This window comes from Adiantum capillus-veneris, chromosome 16 (genome assembly GCF_014529385.1).
Source record: "Adiantum capillus-veneris isolate H3 chromosome 16, ASM1452938v2, whole genome shotgun sequence".
Classification (NCBI taxonomy): Eukaryota; Viridiplantae; Streptophyta; class Polypodiopsida; order Polypodiales; family Pteridaceae; genus Adiantum; species Adiantum capillus-veneris.
In genome coordinates this window covers 104,233,614-104,255,589 of record NC_140946.1, presented here as the reverse complement: position 1 = coordinate 104,255,589, position 21,976 = coordinate 104,233,614, and the positions used below count along the sequence as shown (strand labels likewise).

Below are 21,976 nucleotides of genomic sequence, written 5' to 3'. Positions count from 1 at the left end.
GAATTACAGCCCGCTGTGTTTTTCTGCAGGTTTTGGGTTTCGCACCTACACTGCAAGGCAACATCGGGGGAGCCTCGTGAGAGCCTTGGGATGCGTGTACAGGCTTTTGGGCTCTTGGCAGTGGAAAACAGAGAATTACAGCCCGCTGAATTTCTGTGACAGCTCACCAGAAAGCTTCCAGATATCGAGGGAATCTGTCCTAGACAGGTGTTTTTGACCTACAGGGGTTTTTGCGCCGTTATGTTGTCGAAATCCGGTCGAAAACCTGCGTTTTCAGCCCTCGCCAGGTTTGGACAGCTTTGTGAAAGCTTGTGCTAAGTGGTCGGATCGTCTACCTTAATTTGAATAAAGAAATACCGAAAGGGGCGCCGGTCTTTGGGGCCTACAGGGTGTCGGTCTCGTGTGCGCAGTGACATTCTAGTTGCTGGACGCAACTGTGTTCTCTTCCCTTCGCAGTGCTTTGTGTAAAGTTAACAGGTAATTGAAATAGTACCGCCCTCTACGTTGTACGGGCCGGTTATATGGTTCCATCGACGGGATAGTTACTTCTTCTTCAAAAAGTGCAGCGTGGATTGTTGTGGGTGAAAGCAACACAGAGCTTGTCGATATGGCAGAGAAGAGAGACCAAGTACCTGAAGAGGGATCTTCCTCACATGGCACAGAGAAAATTCCTTCAACTCTTCAAGAAGAGGACAAGTTGTTTAGACCTCAACTGCGTTGTTGCATGGACATGTTTTAGCAGTTGGCTAACAACCCAAGGATGCAGGAATTCTTACAGGCTCCGACACAGGGTTTTCAGCTTCCTACACAGGGCATGACTGAGCCGTTGCAGGAAAAGGAGATTTCCAATGCGCAGAGGACTCATGATGCTCGAGGGAAAGCCCATGTGGTTGAGCAACTAGCGGTGTCCAATGATCCAAAGCAACTTGCTTTAGCTGGACAGGAACCGTTTGTGAATGGTCAAGGGAGCAATGAACAGGCTATGCGTCAGACCCTTCCATTACCTAATACTTATCCTGGTTATTTTGGAGGTGGTTTAGTGTTTCAAGCTATGGCTGGACCTTCCACAGGTTATATGCCAGGGAATGTGTTTGGGACAATGCAAACAGGCATGGGTAACCCTATGTACGCGAACATGGGTGTCCAACCAGGTTTTCAGGGTGCCTATGGCCAGTTTCGAGTGCCTGGAACACAATTTGGTATGGCTGGTTTTTCGCAGCCATACGTACAAAATGCAGATATGACAGGGAAAACAGTTGATGCGAGTGCTGGAATGAACACTCATGGAGCACTACTGCTACAGGCACCTGTTTATGATAATGTGGCTCCTTTGAGTCAGCCTAAGGATTACAAGGAAGGTGGGCAGGGAGTGAAGTTTGAAACTTTCAGAGGAACTGAGGACCAATTAAAGGCTTTGACCTTCATACAGCAGTTCGATGCAGCTTATGCTGGAGGAAACTTCACGGAATCTTCAAAGATACGCAAGGCTGCCACTTTCTTGAAAGGAAATGCGCTCCAATGGTGGACCGCATTATTGAACCAGGGTAAAGCCCCAACAACGTGGGTCCAATTCAAACAACTTTTTGCGCCTGCATGGTTGACAAACACTTTTGAAGTGGATGTAATGACGGAATGGCACGAGTTGAATGCTAAACAGTGTGCGGATTTGGAAGAGTACAATAAACGGTTTTGGGCCGCACTGTTGCCAGTCACCTCTTACAGGTTTGTGCCTTTGTCAGAACAAATTGAGAAGTACTGTTGCGGATTGCCCAAGAAAATCAGGGACTACTGCACAAAGACTACTGTCATGAATATGTTTCAATTGATAGAGAATGCAAGAGTGGCCAACAATCTGTCGAAGGGAGATTCCGATGGATTTAATAGCCACAAGAAAGGAGCCCAGGGCAAACAGTTTTCAGCCAAGGGCAATGTTGCAACAAAGCCTTCTGAGTCTCCTGCAAAGAAGCCCTCCACTCAAGAAGCTGATACGTCCAAGAAGCAGTCTAAATCTTCTTCGGAACGAGGACAAGGACAAAAAAGGCATTTTTCTGGCAAAACTTTTCAAGAAAGAAAAGCTCTTAGGGAGGCCAAGAAATGCTACATTTGTGAACAGGAAGGACACTTTGCAAATGAGTGCCCACAGAAGAAGTCACAGGATAAGGATGACAAGTCAGACCATAAAGGGAAGAAGCCAAAGCCGAGTGCAGGACTTGTTCCAGATTTGGTTGGAGATCAGCCAAACACAGATGCCACGGAGCTGTGCAGAGCTTGGGGCAAAGCTAGAGACCAGACAGTGCTGGTTTTCTTTGATCCAGGAGCCCGTGCAAATTTCATATCACCAGAATTGGCATCAAAGTTGGGCATTCGTGCAGAGGAGATGGGTATGACATGCGAAGCAGGTTTGGCATGCCCAGGACATTCAGAGCCTGTTACTCCCATTCTGGGAAAGCTTCGTCTGCACATTCAGAGCTATGTGGATGCGGAAGAATTTCATATTATGCCGCTTGAGGGCTGTGATGTGTTATTGGGTATCCCATGGTGTTACAGGTTGCATGCTATGGTGGATACTTACAACAAAAAGATTACCCTTGTACATAGAGGAAAGACTCATGTCCTTGATGTAAAGCTTAAAGGCGAGTCTGTTCCAGTTGTTTCTGCTTCTGCTATTTCATCTGTAATAAAGAATCATCTTTCTGCGTACTTGATCTTTGCAAAAGAAGTACCTCAAGTTGTATCTAATTTGTCTACCTTAGATAAAGACAGGTCAACTTTTTTGAGTGGTTTCAGTGATTGTTTTTCGGACTCTTTGCCAGGGGAGTTACCTCCTGAGAGACCTGAGGATCATACTTTAGATCTTGTGCCAGGTTCTAGTCCACCGAATAGACCACCATACAGGGTTAGTGCAGCCCAGCAGAAAGAGATTATGGGTCAGGTCAACGAGCTTTTAGAGAAGGGGCTGATTCAGCCGAGTTCATCCCCTTTTTGTTTGCCTGTACTCTTAGTGCAGAAGAAGGATGGTTCATGGCGCATGTGCATTGACTATCGTGCCTTGAATAAGAATACTATCAAGAACAGGTTCCCCATACCGAGGATAGATGACATTCTTGATCGGCTTGAGGGAGCGTCATTGTTTACAAGAATAGACCTAAAGAGTGGGTATCATCAGATACACATTAGACGAGAAGATGTCCATAAGACTGCGTTCAGGACAACATTTGGTCTCTATGAGTTTCTTGTCATGCCATTTGGTCTCACAAATGCTCCTGCCACATTTAATAGAATGATGGATAGAATTTTTAGACCACATAGAAACTTCGTGGGTACCTTCTTTGATGACATGATTGTCTACTCAAAGTTTGAAGAGGAGCATAGGGATCACTTGACCGCAGTTTTCAATGAGCTACGCAAGAATCGGCTACTTATCAATGCGAAGAAAAGTGAGTTCTTTTTGCAAGAAATTCACTTCCTTGGCCACATTGTTTCAAAGGATGGGGTACGCATGGATCCCGCTAGAGTGGAAGCAATTAGGTCATGGCCAGACTTGAAGTTCGTACATGACATTCGAAGCTTTCTAGGCTTATGTTCCTATTACAAGAGGTTCATCCGAAATTTTGCTGAGATTGCTTCTCCACTCCATGCACTGCAAGGAAAAGGAGTTACTTTCAAGTGGACAGCCAAGGAAATTTTAGCGTTCAAACACTTGAAAGAGAAGCTGACTTCGGATCCGGTAATTATTTTGCCAGATCTTTCTTAACCTTTTGTGGTTCAATGTGATGCGTGTGGCCATAGTCTTGGTGCAGTTTTAATGCAGAATGGCCGAGTAGTCGCATATGAGAGCAGAATTCTTTTGAAGACTGAAAGGAACTTGCAAGTCTATGAGAAAGAATTGCTGGCAGTAATTCATGCTCTCACTAGTTGGAAACACTATTTGCTAGGGGCTGATTTTGTTGTCCAAACGGATCATCAAACCTTGCGATATTTTCTTACACAGACGAAGTTGTTTGAGAAGCACATGCGATGGACAAACATCTTGTCAATGTTCCATTTTCAGATTGTGCATGTGCAAGGGAAAAAGAACGTGGTGGTTGATGCGTTGTCACGAAAGCCCCAAATTTCGGCAGTGTCAATTCCGTACCATTGTGAACTAGACGAAATGAAGACACTATGCTGAAGATTCAGATTTTGCAAGGATCTATGACCAGCTTGTTGATGGGCAACATCATGAGCACTATATGCTTAAGAATGACTTTCTCATGATGCATGGAAAGTTATGCGTTACTAAACAGTTACGGCCAAAGATTTTGATGGAAAGTCATGCTCCACCTTATGTTGGGCATCGTGGAATTGATGCGACAGTGAAAGGGGTTGAGGCATTCTTCTATTGGCCAGCTTTGCGTCAAGATGTTGACACATTTGTAAGATCATGCTTAGTATGCCAAAAAGTCAAATTTGACAGACAAAAGCAACCGGGATTGTTGCAGCCATTGCGGATCCCTGATAGGCCATGGGAAAGTATAGCAATGGACTTTATCTTTGATTTTCCAAGGACGCAAACAGGAAATGATGGGATTTGGACTATCATTTGTAGGTTCAGTAAGCAGGCCCATTTCATTCCTGTTAGGAAGAAGATAAAGCCAAAACACATGGTCAAGATATTCATGAGGAATATCTTTAAATATCATGGGATGCCTCAGTCAATTGTCAGTGACAGGGATCCACGTATGACGAGTCTTTTCTGGAAGGCATTGTTTGAGAACATGGGCACTACGCTCAAGTTCTCTTCTTCGTTTCATCCGCAAACTGATGGACAGTCAGAAGAGGCAAATTCTACTGTCTTGGACCTGCTCAAATGTTATGTCTCAGAGCACAAGGCAACTTGGGAACACCATCTCCCATTGGTTGAATATGCTTACAATAACACTGTGCATACATCAACAGGTAAGGCACCATTTGAGATAGTGGAAGGAGGAAAGAAACTCCCACCCATTTTGCAGACTAAGGACAAGATATTTGAGGCAGACAAGTATGTGCAAGATATGGATGAAACATAGAGGAAGATAAAGATTGCTCTTGAGAAGACTCAGGCTAAGCAAAAGAAAGCTGCTACCGTCGTGAACTTGTATTTTCACTTGGTGATTGGGTACTTTTGCGCTTTGAAAAGGCCAGGTTAAGGAAAAGGAAAGGCAAGGAACGCTTGTTTCCTAAGCTCAATATGTGATATTATGGTCCTTTTCAGATTTCAGAAAAGATCAGCGATGTAGCTTACAGGTTAAAGCTACCAGAAGGCTGGAAAATACATAATGCTTTTCATGTCAGCCTTCTAAGGCCCTTTGTTGGTGATGTGCCAGAGAATATGCTTGATGACGAACAACCCGAAGTGGAAGAATTGGATGAAATCCTTGTTCCTGAACAGATATTGGCACATAAAGAAATAAAGGTTAGAGGAAAGGTTGCAAGACGCTATTTGGTGAAGTTCAAGAACTATCCATCATTAGATGCCAAATGGATGGAAGAGTCAGAATTGCTTGATCCACCTCAGCTATTGCAATTGTATCTTGAAGCCTTTCAAATGGAACCCACAGTGACACCATGCAGCTTTTTTGGAGCAAGGCAAGAGCATGGTTCATGATGCTCAAGAGAGTAGTTAAGCAATTGTATCTACTCTTTCCATACAGAATTTAGCTAGAGAAGTTTGTGCTCAAGAGTACACTAGAAGACTTCTATGCTTGATATATGTGTCGTAGCCAGGTTGGTGGGATTGTTTAATCGTCCAACGCTACATTTCCGGAAGCATGTAAATCTTGGATTCCCATCATAGAATATATGTGATATCAGGAGATATCTGCATGTATTATTGGCATGCAAGCGAGGTCGCTTGCAGTATTTCAAGGGTGGGGTGTGTCACCAGGAGGTGTATTTTTCCTGTTGTCTTTCGTAAATAAGTATTAGATATATTTATTTTATTTTTCCTTGTTTGTCCCAAAACCCTTGAAAAGGTGCAAGTGGACATTGCATGGCCAGTGTGAAATGGCTGCAGCCAAATGGGTTTCTCACATCCGGGATCTAGGTCGGTTAGACAGGGACTGCTCGGGCCAGTTAGCACTGAATTCTGATGAGTATGGAAGCTCGTGTGCGCCAAACTGGAATTTGGGCCACTCGTCAAGTCACTGCAACTTTATAAGTTGAAAGGGGCCAGTAAATTAACCCACATTGTAGATGTTGGTCAAATGGTAGTCTTCAATGATGGTCAGGAGACCGATAGGGACGCCATGGAAGCATCTCCTAAAATTTAGGGAACTGCTATTTTTGACTGGAAAATGTGTTCGCGTCATTAGCTCTGGAATGACAAGGGGAACATTTTATTGCTCTGCTGTCAAGTCAACTGACGCACCAGTTGAGATATTTTTAGCAGGGAAAGCCCAAACTCGGAAACTGGGCGACGTGTCAGCCTGTGAGCGATTCTGCCACTCTGGGAGGCAAAAACGAGCTGCATATCAACAAAGGGGGCGCCATTTTCAGCCTCAGGTGGATTGCAGCAGGGACAGAAGCTATGGAATGCTCACCTTGCCCTCTATGCACAGTATGGTGACGGGAGTGATGCCCCGCACGCTACATACTGCTCTCATTCTCCCCTACGTACAGTATGTTATGCCCTACTAGTGGACTTCTTATTTGACCTATGTACAGTTCTGGGGGTTTATGCGCGTTTGCCAAGGCAAGAGCCTTCTGAACAGGAACCGGATTAGCTGATTGCTAATCCCCCACAGGTACGCACAGTTCCATCACGAAAGATTGCGAGTTTGGAGAGTTTTCTCGCGTGAAAACTTGTCCAATTCACAGGGGAACTGTCCCATTGCGTGCGGGAGCCCTTGGGACACGCGTAGGCATGTTCGCTCCGCTAAAAACGATCCGAAACAGGGAATTACAGCCTGCTGTGTTTTTCTGCAGGTTTAGGGTTTCGCCCCTAAACTGCAAGGGAACATCGGGGGAGCCTCGTGAGAGCCTTGGGATGCGTGTACAGGCTTTTGGGATCCCGGCAGTGAAAAACAGAGAATTACAGCCCGCTGAATTTCTGTGACAGCTCACCAGAAAGCTTCCAGATATCGAGGGAATCTGTCCTAGACAGGTGTTTTTGACCTACACGGGTTTTTGCGCCGTTATGTTGTCGAAATCCAGTCGAAAACCTGCGTTTTCAGCCCTCGCCAGGTTTGGACAGCTTTGTGAAAGCTTGTGCCAAGTGGTCGGATCGTCTACCTTAATTTGAATAAAGAAATACCGAAAGGGGCGCCGGTCTTTGGGGCCTACAGGGTGTCGGTCTCGTGTGCGCAGTGACATTCTAGTCGCTGGATGCAACTGTGTTCTCTTCCCTTCTCAGTGCTCTGTGTAAAGTTAACAGGTAATTGAAATAGTACCGCCCTCTACGTTGTATGGGCCGGTTATAGCTCCCATCCACCTGGGTGCTACTGGCTCGAGAGGTGTGAGCCACTCAGCTGGAAGTGCCTTTGAGGTGTCCTGGCACATGCTCTGCACCCCTCTCATGCCCTGTAGCTGGAAACCTTGCAACTCCCTTGACAAGCCTGAAAACTCTAACCAATCACCTAAACCCGTTGCCATGGGACCCCAAGAAACATGAGGCCGACTACCAACCAAGTGGCCTCTCTGAGTGCTTACCATGGGGTTCCAAACAAGGGGCTGTCGTAGGCGCCTTTCCGTGCAAGTAGGCTGTTGCTGCTCCAGGCCTCGCCGCAAGTGCTCTCAAGATCGAAGCAAACTCACAGCGAAGCGGTCCTCCAGTCTCATGCTCAAACCAACTCTGCGCATCTCTGTGAAGATCCATCTGGTCGAAGGTCGCTAGGGGCCTCCAGCCTCAGGCACCCTAGCACGAAGCCGCTGTAGCAAGAACTCCTTCCAAGGCTCCTCTCCTGGAAGAAGTCCTCTGACTATGCACCTTCCAAGAAGAGCTCTGCTTTGTTGTGCTGGGTCAATGATCCCAAGCCCTCCCTGTGAACAAGGAAGAGTGATGACCTGCCAAGCCACTTTGGCCCGGGCTATCTGAGTGTCACGTCGTGACCAAAGGAAGTTCCTGATCAGCCTCTCTACCTGGCTGATACAAGAACTCGAGAAGATCCAGCAAGAAGTGATGTACCACATAGTTACCAACAACACCTAGTTGCCCACTACTACTCTGCCAGCCAAAGACAGTCGTGCTGAGCTCCAGTGTAACAACTTCCTCCTGATAGACAGGAGGAGGGGAGCAATCTGCTGCTCGGGAGACAAGTCCAGACCAACCTGACAGCCCAAGTACCAAACTGCAGTCCCTGGGGGAATCCACCTAAAACCCTCTCCTGGCATCCAATCAGGCACAGGAGCACTACCAACCGAGAAAGCCACTGTCTTTCTCCAGTTGATCAGTGCGCCAGATGCACAACAGAAGGTCTCAAGAGCCTGCTCACACCTGTGAAGGTTGGCCTCTTGGCCATCCAAGTACAAGGCTGAGTCGTCACAAACTCAGCGTCCAGAAGCTCAGCTCCTCGAATAGGAAGTGCTAAGCCCCGCAAACCAACCTATTGCGACACCAAGAACCTGCTCATCGCCTTAGCATAGAACAAAAAGAGGAAGGGGGCAAGAGGGCAGCCCTGTCTGACGGAACGTGTGAGCATGAAACGATCGCCTCTACCTCCTGACAAAAGTACCTGACTGTGTGCTCGTCTGTATAAAACTGACACCCCTCTGATCCAAGCATTTGAGAAGCCCATCCTGCGTAGAGTGCCCTCCAGAAAGTCCCAGTAAACTCTGTTGTAGGCCTTCTCAAAATCAAGAAGAAGAATCACCAGATCCTCACCGCTAAGCCTCGCTAAGGCAGAAGCCTCCCAAAAAGTAAAGATGTTGTCAAGGATACTACGCCCCTTGACAAAACCAGTCTGGGTCCCATGTATAAGGCTCTCTAGAAGTGGTTGGATCCTCAAACTCAGAGCCTTGGCAAGAATTTTGTAGGCTGAGTTGAGGATGGTGATGGGGCGCCATTGTCGAATCTCATCCAAGGAGCCACCCTCCTTGGGAATGAGGTAGATTAGACTCTCACTCATGCTGTCAGGCATCTCTCCTGTGTGCAAGATGTACTGGAAAGCACTACAGAGATCAGGGCCAAGCAAGTCCCAGTACTCCAAGAAAAAATGGGAGTCAAGCCATCGGACAGCTACCACGGGGGAGTGCACTAAGAGCCGTGTGCAACTCCTCAAGCTGAAGTGGAAGCTCAAGTCTCTGGCGCATCTCCTCAGTCACAAGGCAAGGCATCTGCGCCCACACCTGCTCCCTGCATGCATCTTGACTCTCTGACTGAGGCTCTACAAATAGTAACTCACGGTAAAAGTCAGTAGCAACTGCACGCATGTCCTCTGGCTCAGAAGCAACTGACCCGTCGGGCCTCCTCAACTGATTGACCTTAGCATGCGTATGTCGAGGTCCCACTGCCTCGAAGAAAGCACTAGTCACTCTGTCACACACCTGCGTCCACTGAGATGCCTGTCGGTGAAAAGCAAACTCATGGCGCCGCTCCTCTGTGCTACCAAGCTCCTGGCGAGCTTGCTGTAACTGCTCCTCCAACCAAGGACTGTCTGGATGCTGCTCCTGTATCCTCTGCAAGGAAGCAACGCCCCGTCTGAGACGCTGCTCCTCTTTCGCTGCAGTCAGGCGAGTCAAGGACTCCTGGAGAAAGAATCGACTAAGCTGAGCTAGTCCTGAGGCCACTCTGTTTGCAGGAGAATCTTGCATGTCCAAGCTCTCTATCCAAAGAGCCTCTACTCGCTCTCTGAGTGTAGAGTCTAGCAAAACCCTCTCAGGGATGCGTACCATCGTGCTCCCCCGCCTTCGCCTATCTGTCACTGTGAGGATCACTGGTGCATGGTCCGAGAAGGAAGTCCCTGCCAGGATGCCAACTTTCCCACCCGAGTCACAGAAAAAGTCAGTAGTGTAGAAGCGATCTATCCGCAATAGATTCACTCCTCCCACTCTGTGGTCCGAACGAGAGAAGGCCAGCTGTCTGGGGGCCTCACAAAGCTAGAGTGCTGCCACACATCCGAAACCCTCAGAGTCATACAAAACCTCTCCCAAGCTGCCAGCTCAACTCCCTGCACAGTAGCGTGGCTACCACCAATCCTGTCAGAAGGGTCCTCCAACATGTTGAAGTCACCCCCAATGCACCACTGCTCTGCTTGTGGCAGAGACTCAACAATCTGTGACCAAAACTCTGCTCGTGCCCAGTCGGAACCCAGTGCTGCTGAGTTGCAGCAGGTCGGCCACCAGGAGGAGCAGTGGGGTGAGCTCTCCCCTGACGGCGGCGGCCAGGCACTTGTTGCCAACCATCAACTGGCTTGTCACTAGTCTCTGTCGAAGTACCAGCCTGTGTATCCTATGTGCCTGGCTGCTTGGCCTGCTCAGCCTTGGGCGGCTGCGCATGCGCTGTGGGTCGAGGTCTCTTGCGAGGACAGGCCTTTGCCATATGGCCCATCTGTCTGCAAATGAAACACTGGTTCGAGAGACCCTAATACTCCACACTCTGTCTAATCCATCCCCCGCTCACCCTAGGCAGCAGTACCACCTTGGGGAGGGAGTGTGTCACGAACAAGAACCCGCACAGTAGGTAGACCTGCGGCCTTGGCCACAACTGAAGCTGCCGTGCGTGGAGACTCCAAAATTGTCCCGAACATGGAACCAATCCTGAGTAGGAGGGGATGGTACTCTCGCCTCAGGCCTGGAAAGCAAACCGAAATCGGCAATTCTGCCTCCTCTTCGAGCACATCTATAGTAGGGTCGAAACCGTGATGCCAACGTCGGAAGTAAGCTCGAGCTGCTCTGATGCCGAGCGGGCTCATCGAGATCACTTTGGTCGCCATGTCTGCAGACTCGAACTCGACCTGGTAGTACCCTCTCCTGAGGATCAGGACACCTATAATCTTGCCCACGTCGGAGAGAAGACGAGCCTGCAGTAGATCCCGAACTGCGCCTCGACTGGGCCAAGTGCCAATGATTTTACAGATAACCGAAGTGGCCTGCAAGCGCTCTACTTCGGCCATCAAGCTCGCTTGCTCTTCTGGCGAAAGAGCAAGTCGAAGGGTCGGCTCCGCGGTGTCGGACGAGGGGGCTTCTGTGGAGTCCCTCTGAGGTGGAGCAGAGGCCGCCATTAAGTGTCTGTTGCTGAGAGGATAGGGTCGTTGGTGGCGAGGCGAATGCCAGCAAGCTGAAAAAACAGCCTACAGGCTCGAAGAAGGCGAACAAGGGATGGAAAAAAGGGGGCGGGAGGTGTAATAGGGCTGAGGCCAGGGGGCGGGAGGTTGAAATGGCGGCAAATGGGGGGGCGGGGACTGGCTGTACCTGCATAGCAACGCGCTGGGGGCTGGCCAGCGGTGGGCAGAGGAGCGAGCAGGGGAGCGCGCAGCGCGAGGGAGGAGGGGGGATGCGGGAGCAGTGGCGAGGGAGTTGCACGCGCAGCGGGGGGGGGGCGTGAGCAGCAGCGAGCTCGTCTACGAGATCACAAGTTAGTGATTGATGCAAAGAAAAGTGAATTTTTCCTACCAGAGATACACTTTTTGGGACACATTGTGTCAGCAGCAAGAGTGCAAATGGATCCGGCCAAGATAGAGACTATCCGAGATTGGCCCGATTTGAAGAATGTCCATGAAGTTGGAAGGTTCTTGGGCTTATGTTCTTACTAGCGGCGGTTCATTAGAAAGTTTGCAGAGGCTACTTCCCCTTTGCATATCTTGACATAGAAAGAAGTCCCTTTCTCGTGGGGACCCACAGAGGTGACTGCCTTTCAGACATTGAAAGAGAAATTGACTACGGGACCAGTTTTGACTTTGCCGGACTTGCAGAAGTCAATCGAAGTATATTGTGAGGTCTTAATGCAAGAAGGCCATGTCAATGCCTATGAGAGCCGATTGCATAGTTGCCACGGAGTTTCGAAACTTCCGTTTGAAACGAGTTTCAGAAGTTTCAAACGGTTTCGTCCGAGAAAGAAACGCCGAAACAGAAGTTTCGTGCAAACTAAAGAAATGTACGTAAGTTTAAGTGGTACAAGCTGAGATCTATGTTTTAAGCATTACCTTACAATTAGACATGAAAAAGAGGGAGAATAGGAATAACTTTCATCATTAGAAGCAAGGCAGAAGCTACATTCATGACATTTGAGGATTTCATGACCGAAACAAAGAACAAGAGGCTTCAAGGTTTACATGTAACATGAGCCTTGACTTTACCTTTGAAACGTCCAAACTCATACAGAAACATTTTTGAAACGTTTCATACGTTTCATGAGTGAAGAAATGCGTTTCTTGGCAACTATGGACGATTGTTTTCAAGGCCGGAATTGACAACACAAATATATGAGAAAGAGCTTTTGGTGGTTATCCATGCTCTTACTCAGTGGTGGCATTACCTACTCGGAGCCGATTTACGGTCTTCACAGATCACCAAAGTTTACGCTACTTCTTGTCACAGAAGCAACTATCGGAAAAGTAGATGCGGTGGGCGAACATCTTGTCACAGTTTCACTTCCAGATTGTCCATGTGCAGGGCCAAAAGGATTGGTGGTAGATGCTTTGTCCCCAAAGCCGTTGGTCTAAGCTATTTCGACGATACATCATAAAAGCTTCGAGGATATGGTTGATGCCGATTGTTTTCAGCAAGAGAACAACCAAGAATGTGCCCTTCCATCTTGCCAAACACGACCTCCTAGAGAGATGAAGATGCTTGCCAATGGTCAAAGGAGGAAGTAACAACATGCAGATACATCTAGGCAAACATGAGAGTCCAAGGCTGAGTTTGTTGCACAAGAGTAGGCAACAACATAGCCTTCCTAGGAGCATGCATGCGCAAGTCCAAGATATTGAGGCCACCAAAGCGCTTAGGAGTGCAAAGTTTTCCCATGGACATCAAACGCAGGCATTTTTGGTGAGCATGGGTTCACCACAAATGAGACAAAATAGCTGACATAAGAGAAGTGAGACAATGACTAGGCCAATGCAACAATGACAAATAGAATTGAACACAAGCCATCAAGACACTTTGAACGATTTGCAGGTGAACATGCAATGGCCAAGCGGATAAATTCCAATAATGCAACTTGACATTCAACTGTTGCTTAACCCAATTTACATTTTGAGCGTGAGTGACATTCCATCCAGTATGCAATGGCCAAGTGGATAAATTCCAATAATGCAACTTAACATTCAACTGTTGCTTAACCCAATTTACATTTTGAGCGTGAGTGACATTCCATCCAGCTGGATACCCCAAATGCTTGGTAAGCACGGGAACAATCTCTCTCTCTCTCTCTCTCTCTCTCTCTCTCTCTCTCTCACACACACACACACACACACACACACACACACACACACATGCGCGCGCGCACACACACATCCACACACACTTGGAATTTTTGGAATTCTCTCAGCAAAATCTATCCATTCTCATTTACACAACACCACATTCCCCTCCTAGATGCTTGGACTTTTGCGTGCAAAAATATCACGATAATGCTAGCCTGTAGGTATGAAGAATTGGATATCTTAACTAATGCCTTGCTCAATGCAATGCTTTAAAATGTCAACAAGTGCATACTTTGTATCCAAATGCTCAATTCTAGGTATGCGTACTCATAGTGGTCTCGTACGGTCCCGTACGTTTTGTACACGTACGATGATGTGCGGTGTACTAAACGAACTAAAAAATATTAAGATGTACGATGACGTTACGTACGTTCAAAATAAAAAAACAAAGAATTCTTACGTCTAAGGCTCAGGCCCTTGGGTTTAAACTTTACACTTAAAGAAACTTGACATTATGAGATCTTCAATGGGAGCTTGAGAGGGAGAGACCCAATGGAGAGAAGATGGAGAGGCAAGACTCTAGTCTCTAGAGCTTGTCACTTGAGAGCTAGAACATGGGAGCATTGAGCAGTGAGAGCATTGAGAGCATTGAGAGCTTGAGGGCAATGAGCATTGAGAGCTTGGAAGTGTTGGAGAGGCATTGCTTAAATAGGAAGAGGCTAGAGCATGAGAGAGAGAGAGTTGGGCTGCTCAATGTAATCCATTCACAATTGTGAATTTTGCCTCAAAAAAAAAAAAAAAAAAAAAAAAAAAAACGTACGAAACGTACGGGACGGTACGTGACCCGCAGTACGGAACGAGACGTTCCGTACGTCGTACGAAAACTACCCTGTGCGTACTACACCCATGCATGTATGTATATATGTGTGTGTGCACACGTGCGTGGATGCATGTGTAAAAGTGTTGTAAGTTTCTGAAGTTTAAATTGCTTTGTTATGTGTTTTTTGTTCTGTTCTTAAATAAAGAACTACGTTCACTTCTTTTGATTCTTGTTACAGGAAGCTGAACCTGGTTGGTGGGACTCTAGCTCCTCCCCTTATGCTCCTTTTCCTGAAACATCGTTTGAAAATGGTTTTGTCGTGGGAAGCTGCAAACCTTCTAGCCCAAGTAGGCTGCAAAGTTACACACCGGACACCTCACGTCCCATGACAGCAGACAAAGAGAAATCTGCCAAGGACATTGTACCTGCCAAAATTAAAGTTGTGGTAAGAAAACTTGTAGCTTTGTCTTTTGCTTAGAAGTTAAATCTTTCTGTGCGATTATTTTAGATGGCAATGTAATTCAAGCATTCAATGGCAATGATATTCTTCCTACTCATGAATACATATACATACTTGTGCACTGTGCAAGTTTTAGTCCCTTACTGATTGTGCTAATTGTGTGCTTTGTTTGAGGTGCGGAAAAGGCCTATCAACAAGAAGGAGCTTGCTCGTAGTGAAGAGGATATAATCTGTATTGAAGACAATGGCTGTTTTCTTACGGTTCATGAACCAAAGCTTAAGGTTTTTCCACATGGCCGGTCACTTCAAGCAGCATTTGGTTTGAGGTGTCTGAACTTACGGCTCATTGGTTTTGCAGGTAGACCTTACTGCATATGTTGAAAAGCATGAGTTTGTATTTGATGCTATACTGGACGAAGATGTGAGCAATGATGAGGTAAACAGCTATTTCTGTTATGCTCATTAGTCCTCCGGTCTTTTTTGAAATTCCGATTCAGTGCTTATTTTTCTTTTTTCAATGTTTATGCTGCTGCCTGTAGGTCTACATGGAAACGGTAGAACCAATCATTCCAACATTGTTTCAGCGAACAAAGGCAACGTGTTTTGCATACGGGCAAACAGGCACGTTCTCTTAATGTGTGTACGACATTCTAATAATTGACATAATGCAGCATTGCATCAGTCCTTATCAATTGCAGGGTGCCGGGTGGCATGTTGATTTTATACAACTGCTCTTGTTCATATTTAAATACCTGAAACGAGTCGATCGCTGCCCTCTATCAATGTACAAGAATGTCGTGCATAGTGCTTTTGTGTGAAAGAAAACCACCTAAAATGGACAGGAGTGGGGGTTGGGGGCGGGGGAGGTATGAAGTTTTTGTAGCGGCTTGTGATAAGCCTAAAAGAAAGCTGAATTTTGGTAAGCTTATATGCTTGACGTAAAGGCTCATAGTACGCCTGAAAGCCTAACAAGCCTTGCGCTGCAAAAACTAATATAGGATTTAGGTAAGCTGTTTGCATGTTTCTGAGGACTCAATATGAAGCCTGGCATATCATCAAGACATTACTGACCTATTTTGAAGATTTCCCAAATCACCTTCTGATCATTACAATCATTTATGCAGGAAGTGGAAAAACATACACAATGCAACCACTTCCACTAAAAGCTTCAGAGGCAATTCTCAGTCTCATGCATAACTCGAGTTATAAAAGTGAAGGATTTCAACTGTGGCTTAGTTTTTTTGAGATTTATGGTGGAAAGCTTTTTGACCTGCTGAATGATAGGAGGTTTGTCTACTGTAAAACCTGCTGCATGAGTAAGTCAAAACAGTGTTATTTACCAAACATTGATCCGGTTCTTTATTGTGATCTTACAGAAAGCTGTGCATGAGGGAAGATGGTCGCCAACAAGTGTGCATTGTTGGCTTGAAGGAGTTCCAGATTACGGACTTAAACATTCTGAAAGAATTTATTGAGAAAGGGAGCTTGGCAAGAAGCACAGGAACAACTGGTGCAAACGAGGAGTCATCAAGATCGCATGCTATCCTCCAGCTTGCAATCAAAAAGGGCTCTGAAGTGAGTGAGAAAAAACGCTCTCAGCAAGTGGTGGGAAAACTCTCATTTATTGATCTAGCTGGCAGTGAGCGAGGTGCTGATACAACCGATAATGACCGTCAGACCAGGTTCAATCATTTTACTGCTTAAAGAAAATCCAAATATGAATTTAATGCCTGTTGATTAGACTGAAAAGATCAGAACTCATGTCTACAGGCTTGAAGGGGCAGAAATCAACAAGAGCTTGCTAGCTCTGAAGGAATGCATTCGAGCCTTGGATAGTGATCAGGGTCACATACCCTTCAGAGGAAGTAAGCTGACGGAGGTCTTGCGTGACTCATTTGTTGGTGATTCGAGAACTGTTATGATCTCCTGCATTTCTCCAAGTTCAGGTTCTTGTGAACATACTCTCAATACCCTTAGATATGCTGACAGGTACGCTTATGAGTATCATCTTGTCTAGTATTGCTTTCTTTATGTACAAGACTTGCATCATATTTGATGTGTCTTTTTGTTTGGAAGCAGGGTTAAGGGGCTTTCAAGAAATTGCAATTCAAAAAGGGATTTTTCTTGCCTGCTGCCTGGACAGCAAGAGCCATCTGGGATACAATGTGTTTCCCCGTCTTTTGACAAAGGTGAAGAGCATTTGAACTTGGATGAGATCGACATGGGTAGGATGAGCCGGCCTAGCACTGCTTCTAGTCAGATCAATTTCAACTCACCCTCCAATGTGGAGCGCAAATCTGGATTAAATGACACTGTAGGTCCAGAAATAAGTCATGAAAACACGATAAGCGGTACATCCATTGCTCCAGTGGTGGGCAAAAGTCTGTTGGGTCATTGGTATAACGAAAAAGGGCATGTTTCTCTGCATGATTTGTGCAAAGGCGCGAGAGAAAGCAAGAACAACTTAAGCTGCACGGCAGCTAGTAGAGGTGATTTGAGAGAGGAAAGACCATTGGGACTGCCTAAGGCTAATATTTTAAGCTATGGCAATTTCTCCAATGCAGAAAATTTAACTCCCAGTGATCGGATGGCTGCTTTACTTAAGGTTTGTGGTTTGTATAGCAAGGTCTCAAAGTGTTTAAGCTGTTACTTTTATTAAGATGCAGGAGAATAATCTACTGAATTGTGCAGGAGGAGGATAACCTCGTCTCTGCCCATTGCAAGGAACTGGAAAACACAATCAATTTTATTCGTGAGGTAAGTTTGAAGTTTATTCTATAAAATCACAGACACATCCTTATTGTAGGTGATTAGCTTCTCATAAAACTAATAGAGCATACAAAGTCCGACTGGATAAGGGAATCATGAGGGGTGTTGTGGCTGGTCCTACTATCTATATCTATTTTACCAAGAGATGGTTGGGTGATTCAATGTCACTGCTCCTAAATGCCACTAGCTTGTAATCTCCTTTGCTGTAGATACTACTATTATTCTTAGAATTTAATTTAGTTTATAAACCTACATAACAAAAGAACTGGAGGCCCTAAGTTAATGAGCATTGGCTATATTTGACAGGAAATGAAACTACTGGCAGAAGTGGAGCAGCCAGGAAGCCAAATAGATGCCTATGTCTCACAACTGAGCAAGGTTTTATCAAAGAAAGCAGCTGGCTTGGTAAACCTTCAAGCCCAGTTGGCAAGGTTTCAGAAGATGTTAAAAGAGCAGGAGATTCTGGGCCTTTCAGCAGCAGCTTAATTGGGAGCCTCTCCATTGACTGGCTAATGAAGCTGTATAACCTTTTGTCACTGGCCTCATGTGCAAAATGCTTCTACGTGGTGAGTATCCTCAAACAGCGAGCAGATGGTTTGGCTTGGTTGACAATATAGTGAGGGCTGGTCTATGTGGTTTCCCTCAAACGCGGAGTGGATAGTTTGACTAGGTTGACAACGTAATAGTCAATGATTTGACGAGGTTGACAAGGTATTGGTCAACCAGTCGGCCAAGCAAGTCAATCGAGTCAAAAGGAAGTTTACTAGCATGCCCGGTTGACCTTGTATGCTAAATAGGTCAACCTAGTCAAATGTTCTTAGGATGCTGACTCATATAAGTAATACGGTCAACTTTGAGTATGTTGACAACCTAGTCAGACCTGTGGAAAATTAAAGTCAACCGGTCCTTCCGCTTTCCCGGTGGACAGCTGTCGGTCCCTGAATAATACGTGGCCTCTGTATTGAGCTGGTGGAGCACAACACAATTATTGATGCAGTATCCTTCTTGCAGTATATAATGCCATGCAATGTTTCAAAGAAAAAGCCCTCTTTAAAGTATATTTGTTACGTGATTATCGTATCATGCAGCCGATATTGCCTGTCTCTCTTGAATCTTGATATAAACTGTGGTTTTCAATGCTAACTCTATGGCATGTGTCTTGTGTTGTCTCGATAGAGAGATTGACAAGGTAAGTGATGCAGCATGTAAGAGGCCTTTTGCCACAGCAGCTTCTAGGAGGGAGGGGAGTGTGTTATTGCTGCAAATACTTTTGTGAAGCCTAAAAAATAAAATAAAATTTATAACTTTTGTAAAACTTATATCAGTGTATCTTAGTGCACAAGCAGTGTTTGCTTCCCAAACCCCAAACTGGACTTCTCAAACAAAGTTGTCTTCTTTGTAGCCAGCCTATAATGCAACCAAATTAGTTTCTTCTGCTTGCTTGCATCACCTCCATCCTCAAAACTAGACTCACTCTGTAGAAAGATACAAAGGCAACAACATAATTAGAAAGCAGAGACAAAAGGACAATTACAACTCGCCTTGTTAGCGACTTATGTTCAAGATATAGTTGAATAATATTGGCAAAATTTGTTGACAAATTTTTACTCAGCCAAAAATGTTTTAAGAAGATTTTATGGGTCAAATTTGCGAGCCTGAGAGAGAGATCAGAATTTAATTGTGATAAGAAGTGCAAATACTCCTTTTTGTGAAGAGCAGGAGTGCACTCTTTTCAACAAGATAGGCCACTAAATTTTGCTTCATGCAGAATGGGGCAACTCAAAACAACTTTGCATTCGGGGCCACAAACAACGAGTTAAACGCAATTTACCATATCTATTTTTGAAACATTGTGCACAGTTGAAGTGAGTACCACACCTAAGTATGGTGGAGAGTTGGCAGTGTCTCTTCAAAAGGCATGGCATTCAAGGAGGCAACGGACATGAAATTTGCTCAATTTTTCCATTGCCTTGTCTCATTGCAAAGCAAGAGCTTTATGATGTAGTGACAAGCCCACTCCCAACCTCTAGCCATGAATACTTGCTCCTCTCTCTTTACATGGCATCAAAGCATGGATGTGGCTAAGGAGTCGTGAGTTGCAAGCAAGAGCAACGAAAGAGGTCGTACCCCCCGTGCCTCCTTTTTCCTCTCTCCCTTCCAGTTGGAGCTCGAGCCTCGAGTAAAGGAGAGCGCAGCAGTCTCCTTCCTCATTACTTCACCCTCGCTCGCTCCATGACACCCTCCGTTGAGCTTTCCATTAAAGCTTAGAGAGTGGTAAGCGTTTCTCTATTCTCCAGCCTCTAGTGCTGGTACTACATTCTTGGGATTCTTGGAAGGTGTAACGATCTATGATTGTGGTGTTCTTTGTGGGATAGTGTGGGAGTTTGGATTCATGCAATCCCTTAGACTAGGCATCTGTAACCAAATTTCCAAATCTGGCATGTTTTTGCCTTTGTTTTGGAGTTACAGTGTGTTTGTGTGCATGAATGCAAAAGTTCTTGCAAATCTCCCATTTTGGTGTTACAGGAAGCGTGGTTGGTGCTATTTTTTTCATACCTACTATATAGTAGTAGTTTGAAGCATTCTATTAGGTGCGTGTATACATATGTGGTTAGATATTGTGACAAATACATACTATTTTTTGTTCATTGTAGATTTTGTGTAGACTTTTTCAACGTCTAACAATGATGGAATCAATACCTTTGTTAGTCAAAAGCTCCAAAGAATAACTTCTATGCTTGGAAGTTTATAATGACCAATTTTCTAAGCGGTAGAAGCGCCTGGGGGTACATTAAAGGTGAACAAGAAGATACATTAGTATTTCTTGAGGAGATTCCTAACCCTCAATAGGTAAAACCTTTTGAATGTTTAAAACAAGGAGCAAAGATGGTCAAGTTTGAAATATAAGACATGGTGCATGCCAAGGAGGTGGACGTGGTTGTGGAAACTAGAATCATGAATAGTAATACATGTATGGCAATCAAGGGCTAAATACACGAGGAAGAGGAAACTTTCGAGCCAATGGGAGTCAAACAACTCGAGAAAATTTTCATAGAAACATTTGAAGAATAATGGGAAGGGACATTGGATATGCGCGAAGCAAGACCACTTTGCACTTGTCCGTTCACGAAGAAGGCAATGAAACAACTATGCAAGTATGAGCAAGGGTACAAATGAGCAAGAGAGACTCTTCATTAAGTAGCATATGATGAACACACTGTCAACAAATGTATCAAATTGTGATGATAAAATATGGTATAAGGATCTGGATGCAACAAATCACATGACGAGCCATGGTGAATGGTTTAGAATCCACAAACTTTGACTGAGACTGTGGATGATACAATGCTTCCTATTGCACATACAAGAAATGTGCCATTACCATTGAAAAATAGCAAAGTGAAGTCAGCTAATCTACTATATGTGCCCAATATTACAAAGAAATTAATGTTAGTTGGGCAAATGCTTAAGCATGGTTTGTAGGCTAGATTTTTTTAGTGGTTTTTACTCTAAAGATTAGAACATAGAATAAAGGCTCATCGACCAAGGTAAAAAGGTGTTCAAAACATAAATTGTTGATCTAGACACACCTGAGGTGAAAGCTGCCATGGATGAGCATAGAGTTTGTGAGGCTTATCACTTTTGAAAGCAGAAAAAAGGAAATTTTTCCTCATGACAAGTGTGTAAGAAAATTGTGTTGGAGATAGTGTAGTGTCATGTATGGAGTCCTACAAAGATTGCATCTATAGGTGGATTCAGGTTTTATGCTACCTTCATTGATGATGATACATAAATATATGGATTGATTCATGAATGAGAAAGTGAGGTGTTTACTCACTTCAAGAAATTCCAAGTTATGGTTGATAAAAAAAAAGAAAAAAATGTAATGTGAGCGAGGTTATATTGAGGGGGAGAGTACTTCTCCGATGGGTTTAGCAAGCTTTTGAGAAAACATGGAATTCAAAGGCAATTTTCATGCAAAAGAAGAGATATAAAAAAATTTGAAGGACGATGATAAATAAAAATAATTTTCTCATTGTTATTGGGCTGGTGTAAATTCTATACTAGTCAACATCATAAAAACAATTGCTACTACTATTGTATAAGGATACATTTACTTGTAAAAAACTTGATTTGGCACACCTTAAATTGTTTGGATGTATTTCTTATGTGCTTAGGCTTTATGATATATAAATGAAGCTCGATCAAAAAGCTAAAAAATGTGTGTTTATTAGGTAATATTCCCTTGGGTAAGGAGGGTATAAATTTACAACCCTGTGTCATGCATCAAGTGAGGGTGAGCGGGGATGTTTTTTTCCATGAATTGAAGAGCTAGTATGCTGATCTAAAAGATGACCTTAGGTTGGTGATTCCCGAAGGATGCCAAATTTGAGTGGAGGTCATGATGATGATGATTCAAATGGCTCAGAGAAAGTATTGATGAGGCATTTGGTATACCCTTGGTGAATATTCCAAGTGCAAGAAAGATGCAATAAAAATAGAGGCTACCTAGATGTGATCCTAGAACAAAAATACTAGGAAGAGTAAGGAATCCAATGCAAAGGTGCATATATGGCAAAGATTGTGCATGATGTCGAGCCT

The 21,976-nt window shown here is 44.8% G+C and overlaps 1 protein-coding gene across 3 annotated transcripts in view; it reads left to right on the top strand.

Moving 5' to 3' along the window:
* LOC147439570 (kinesin-like protein KIN-13B) overlaps positions 1-18,449 on the top strand; it is a 54,339-nt gene extending 35,890 nt beyond the window's left edge. For all 3 annotated transcript variants that reach the window (XM_086485377.1, XM_086485376.1, XM_086485378.1), the window contains 10 exons: positions 14,384-14,590; positions 14,780-14,887; positions 14,964-15,041; positions 15,145-15,226; positions 15,730-15,892; positions 15,982-16,287; positions 16,376-16,594; positions 16,685-17,210; positions 17,297-17,362; positions 17,681-18,449. In XM_086485377.1, the coding sequence (XP_086341503.1) occupies positions 14,384-14,590; positions 14,780-14,887; positions 14,964-15,041; positions 15,145-15,226; positions 15,730-15,892; positions 15,982-16,287; positions 16,376-16,594; positions 16,685-17,210; positions 17,297-17,362; positions 17,681-17,860 (1,935 nt within the window). In that variant the 3' untranslated portion in view covers positions 17,861-18,449. The remainder of the gene's footprint in view (positions 1-14,383; positions 14,591-14,779; positions 14,888-14,963; positions 15,042-15,144; positions 15,227-15,729; positions 15,893-15,981; positions 16,288-16,375; positions 16,595-16,684; positions 17,211-17,296; positions 17,363-17,680) is intronic.
* The last annotated feature ends 3,527 nt before the right edge of the window (positions 18,450-21,976 follow it).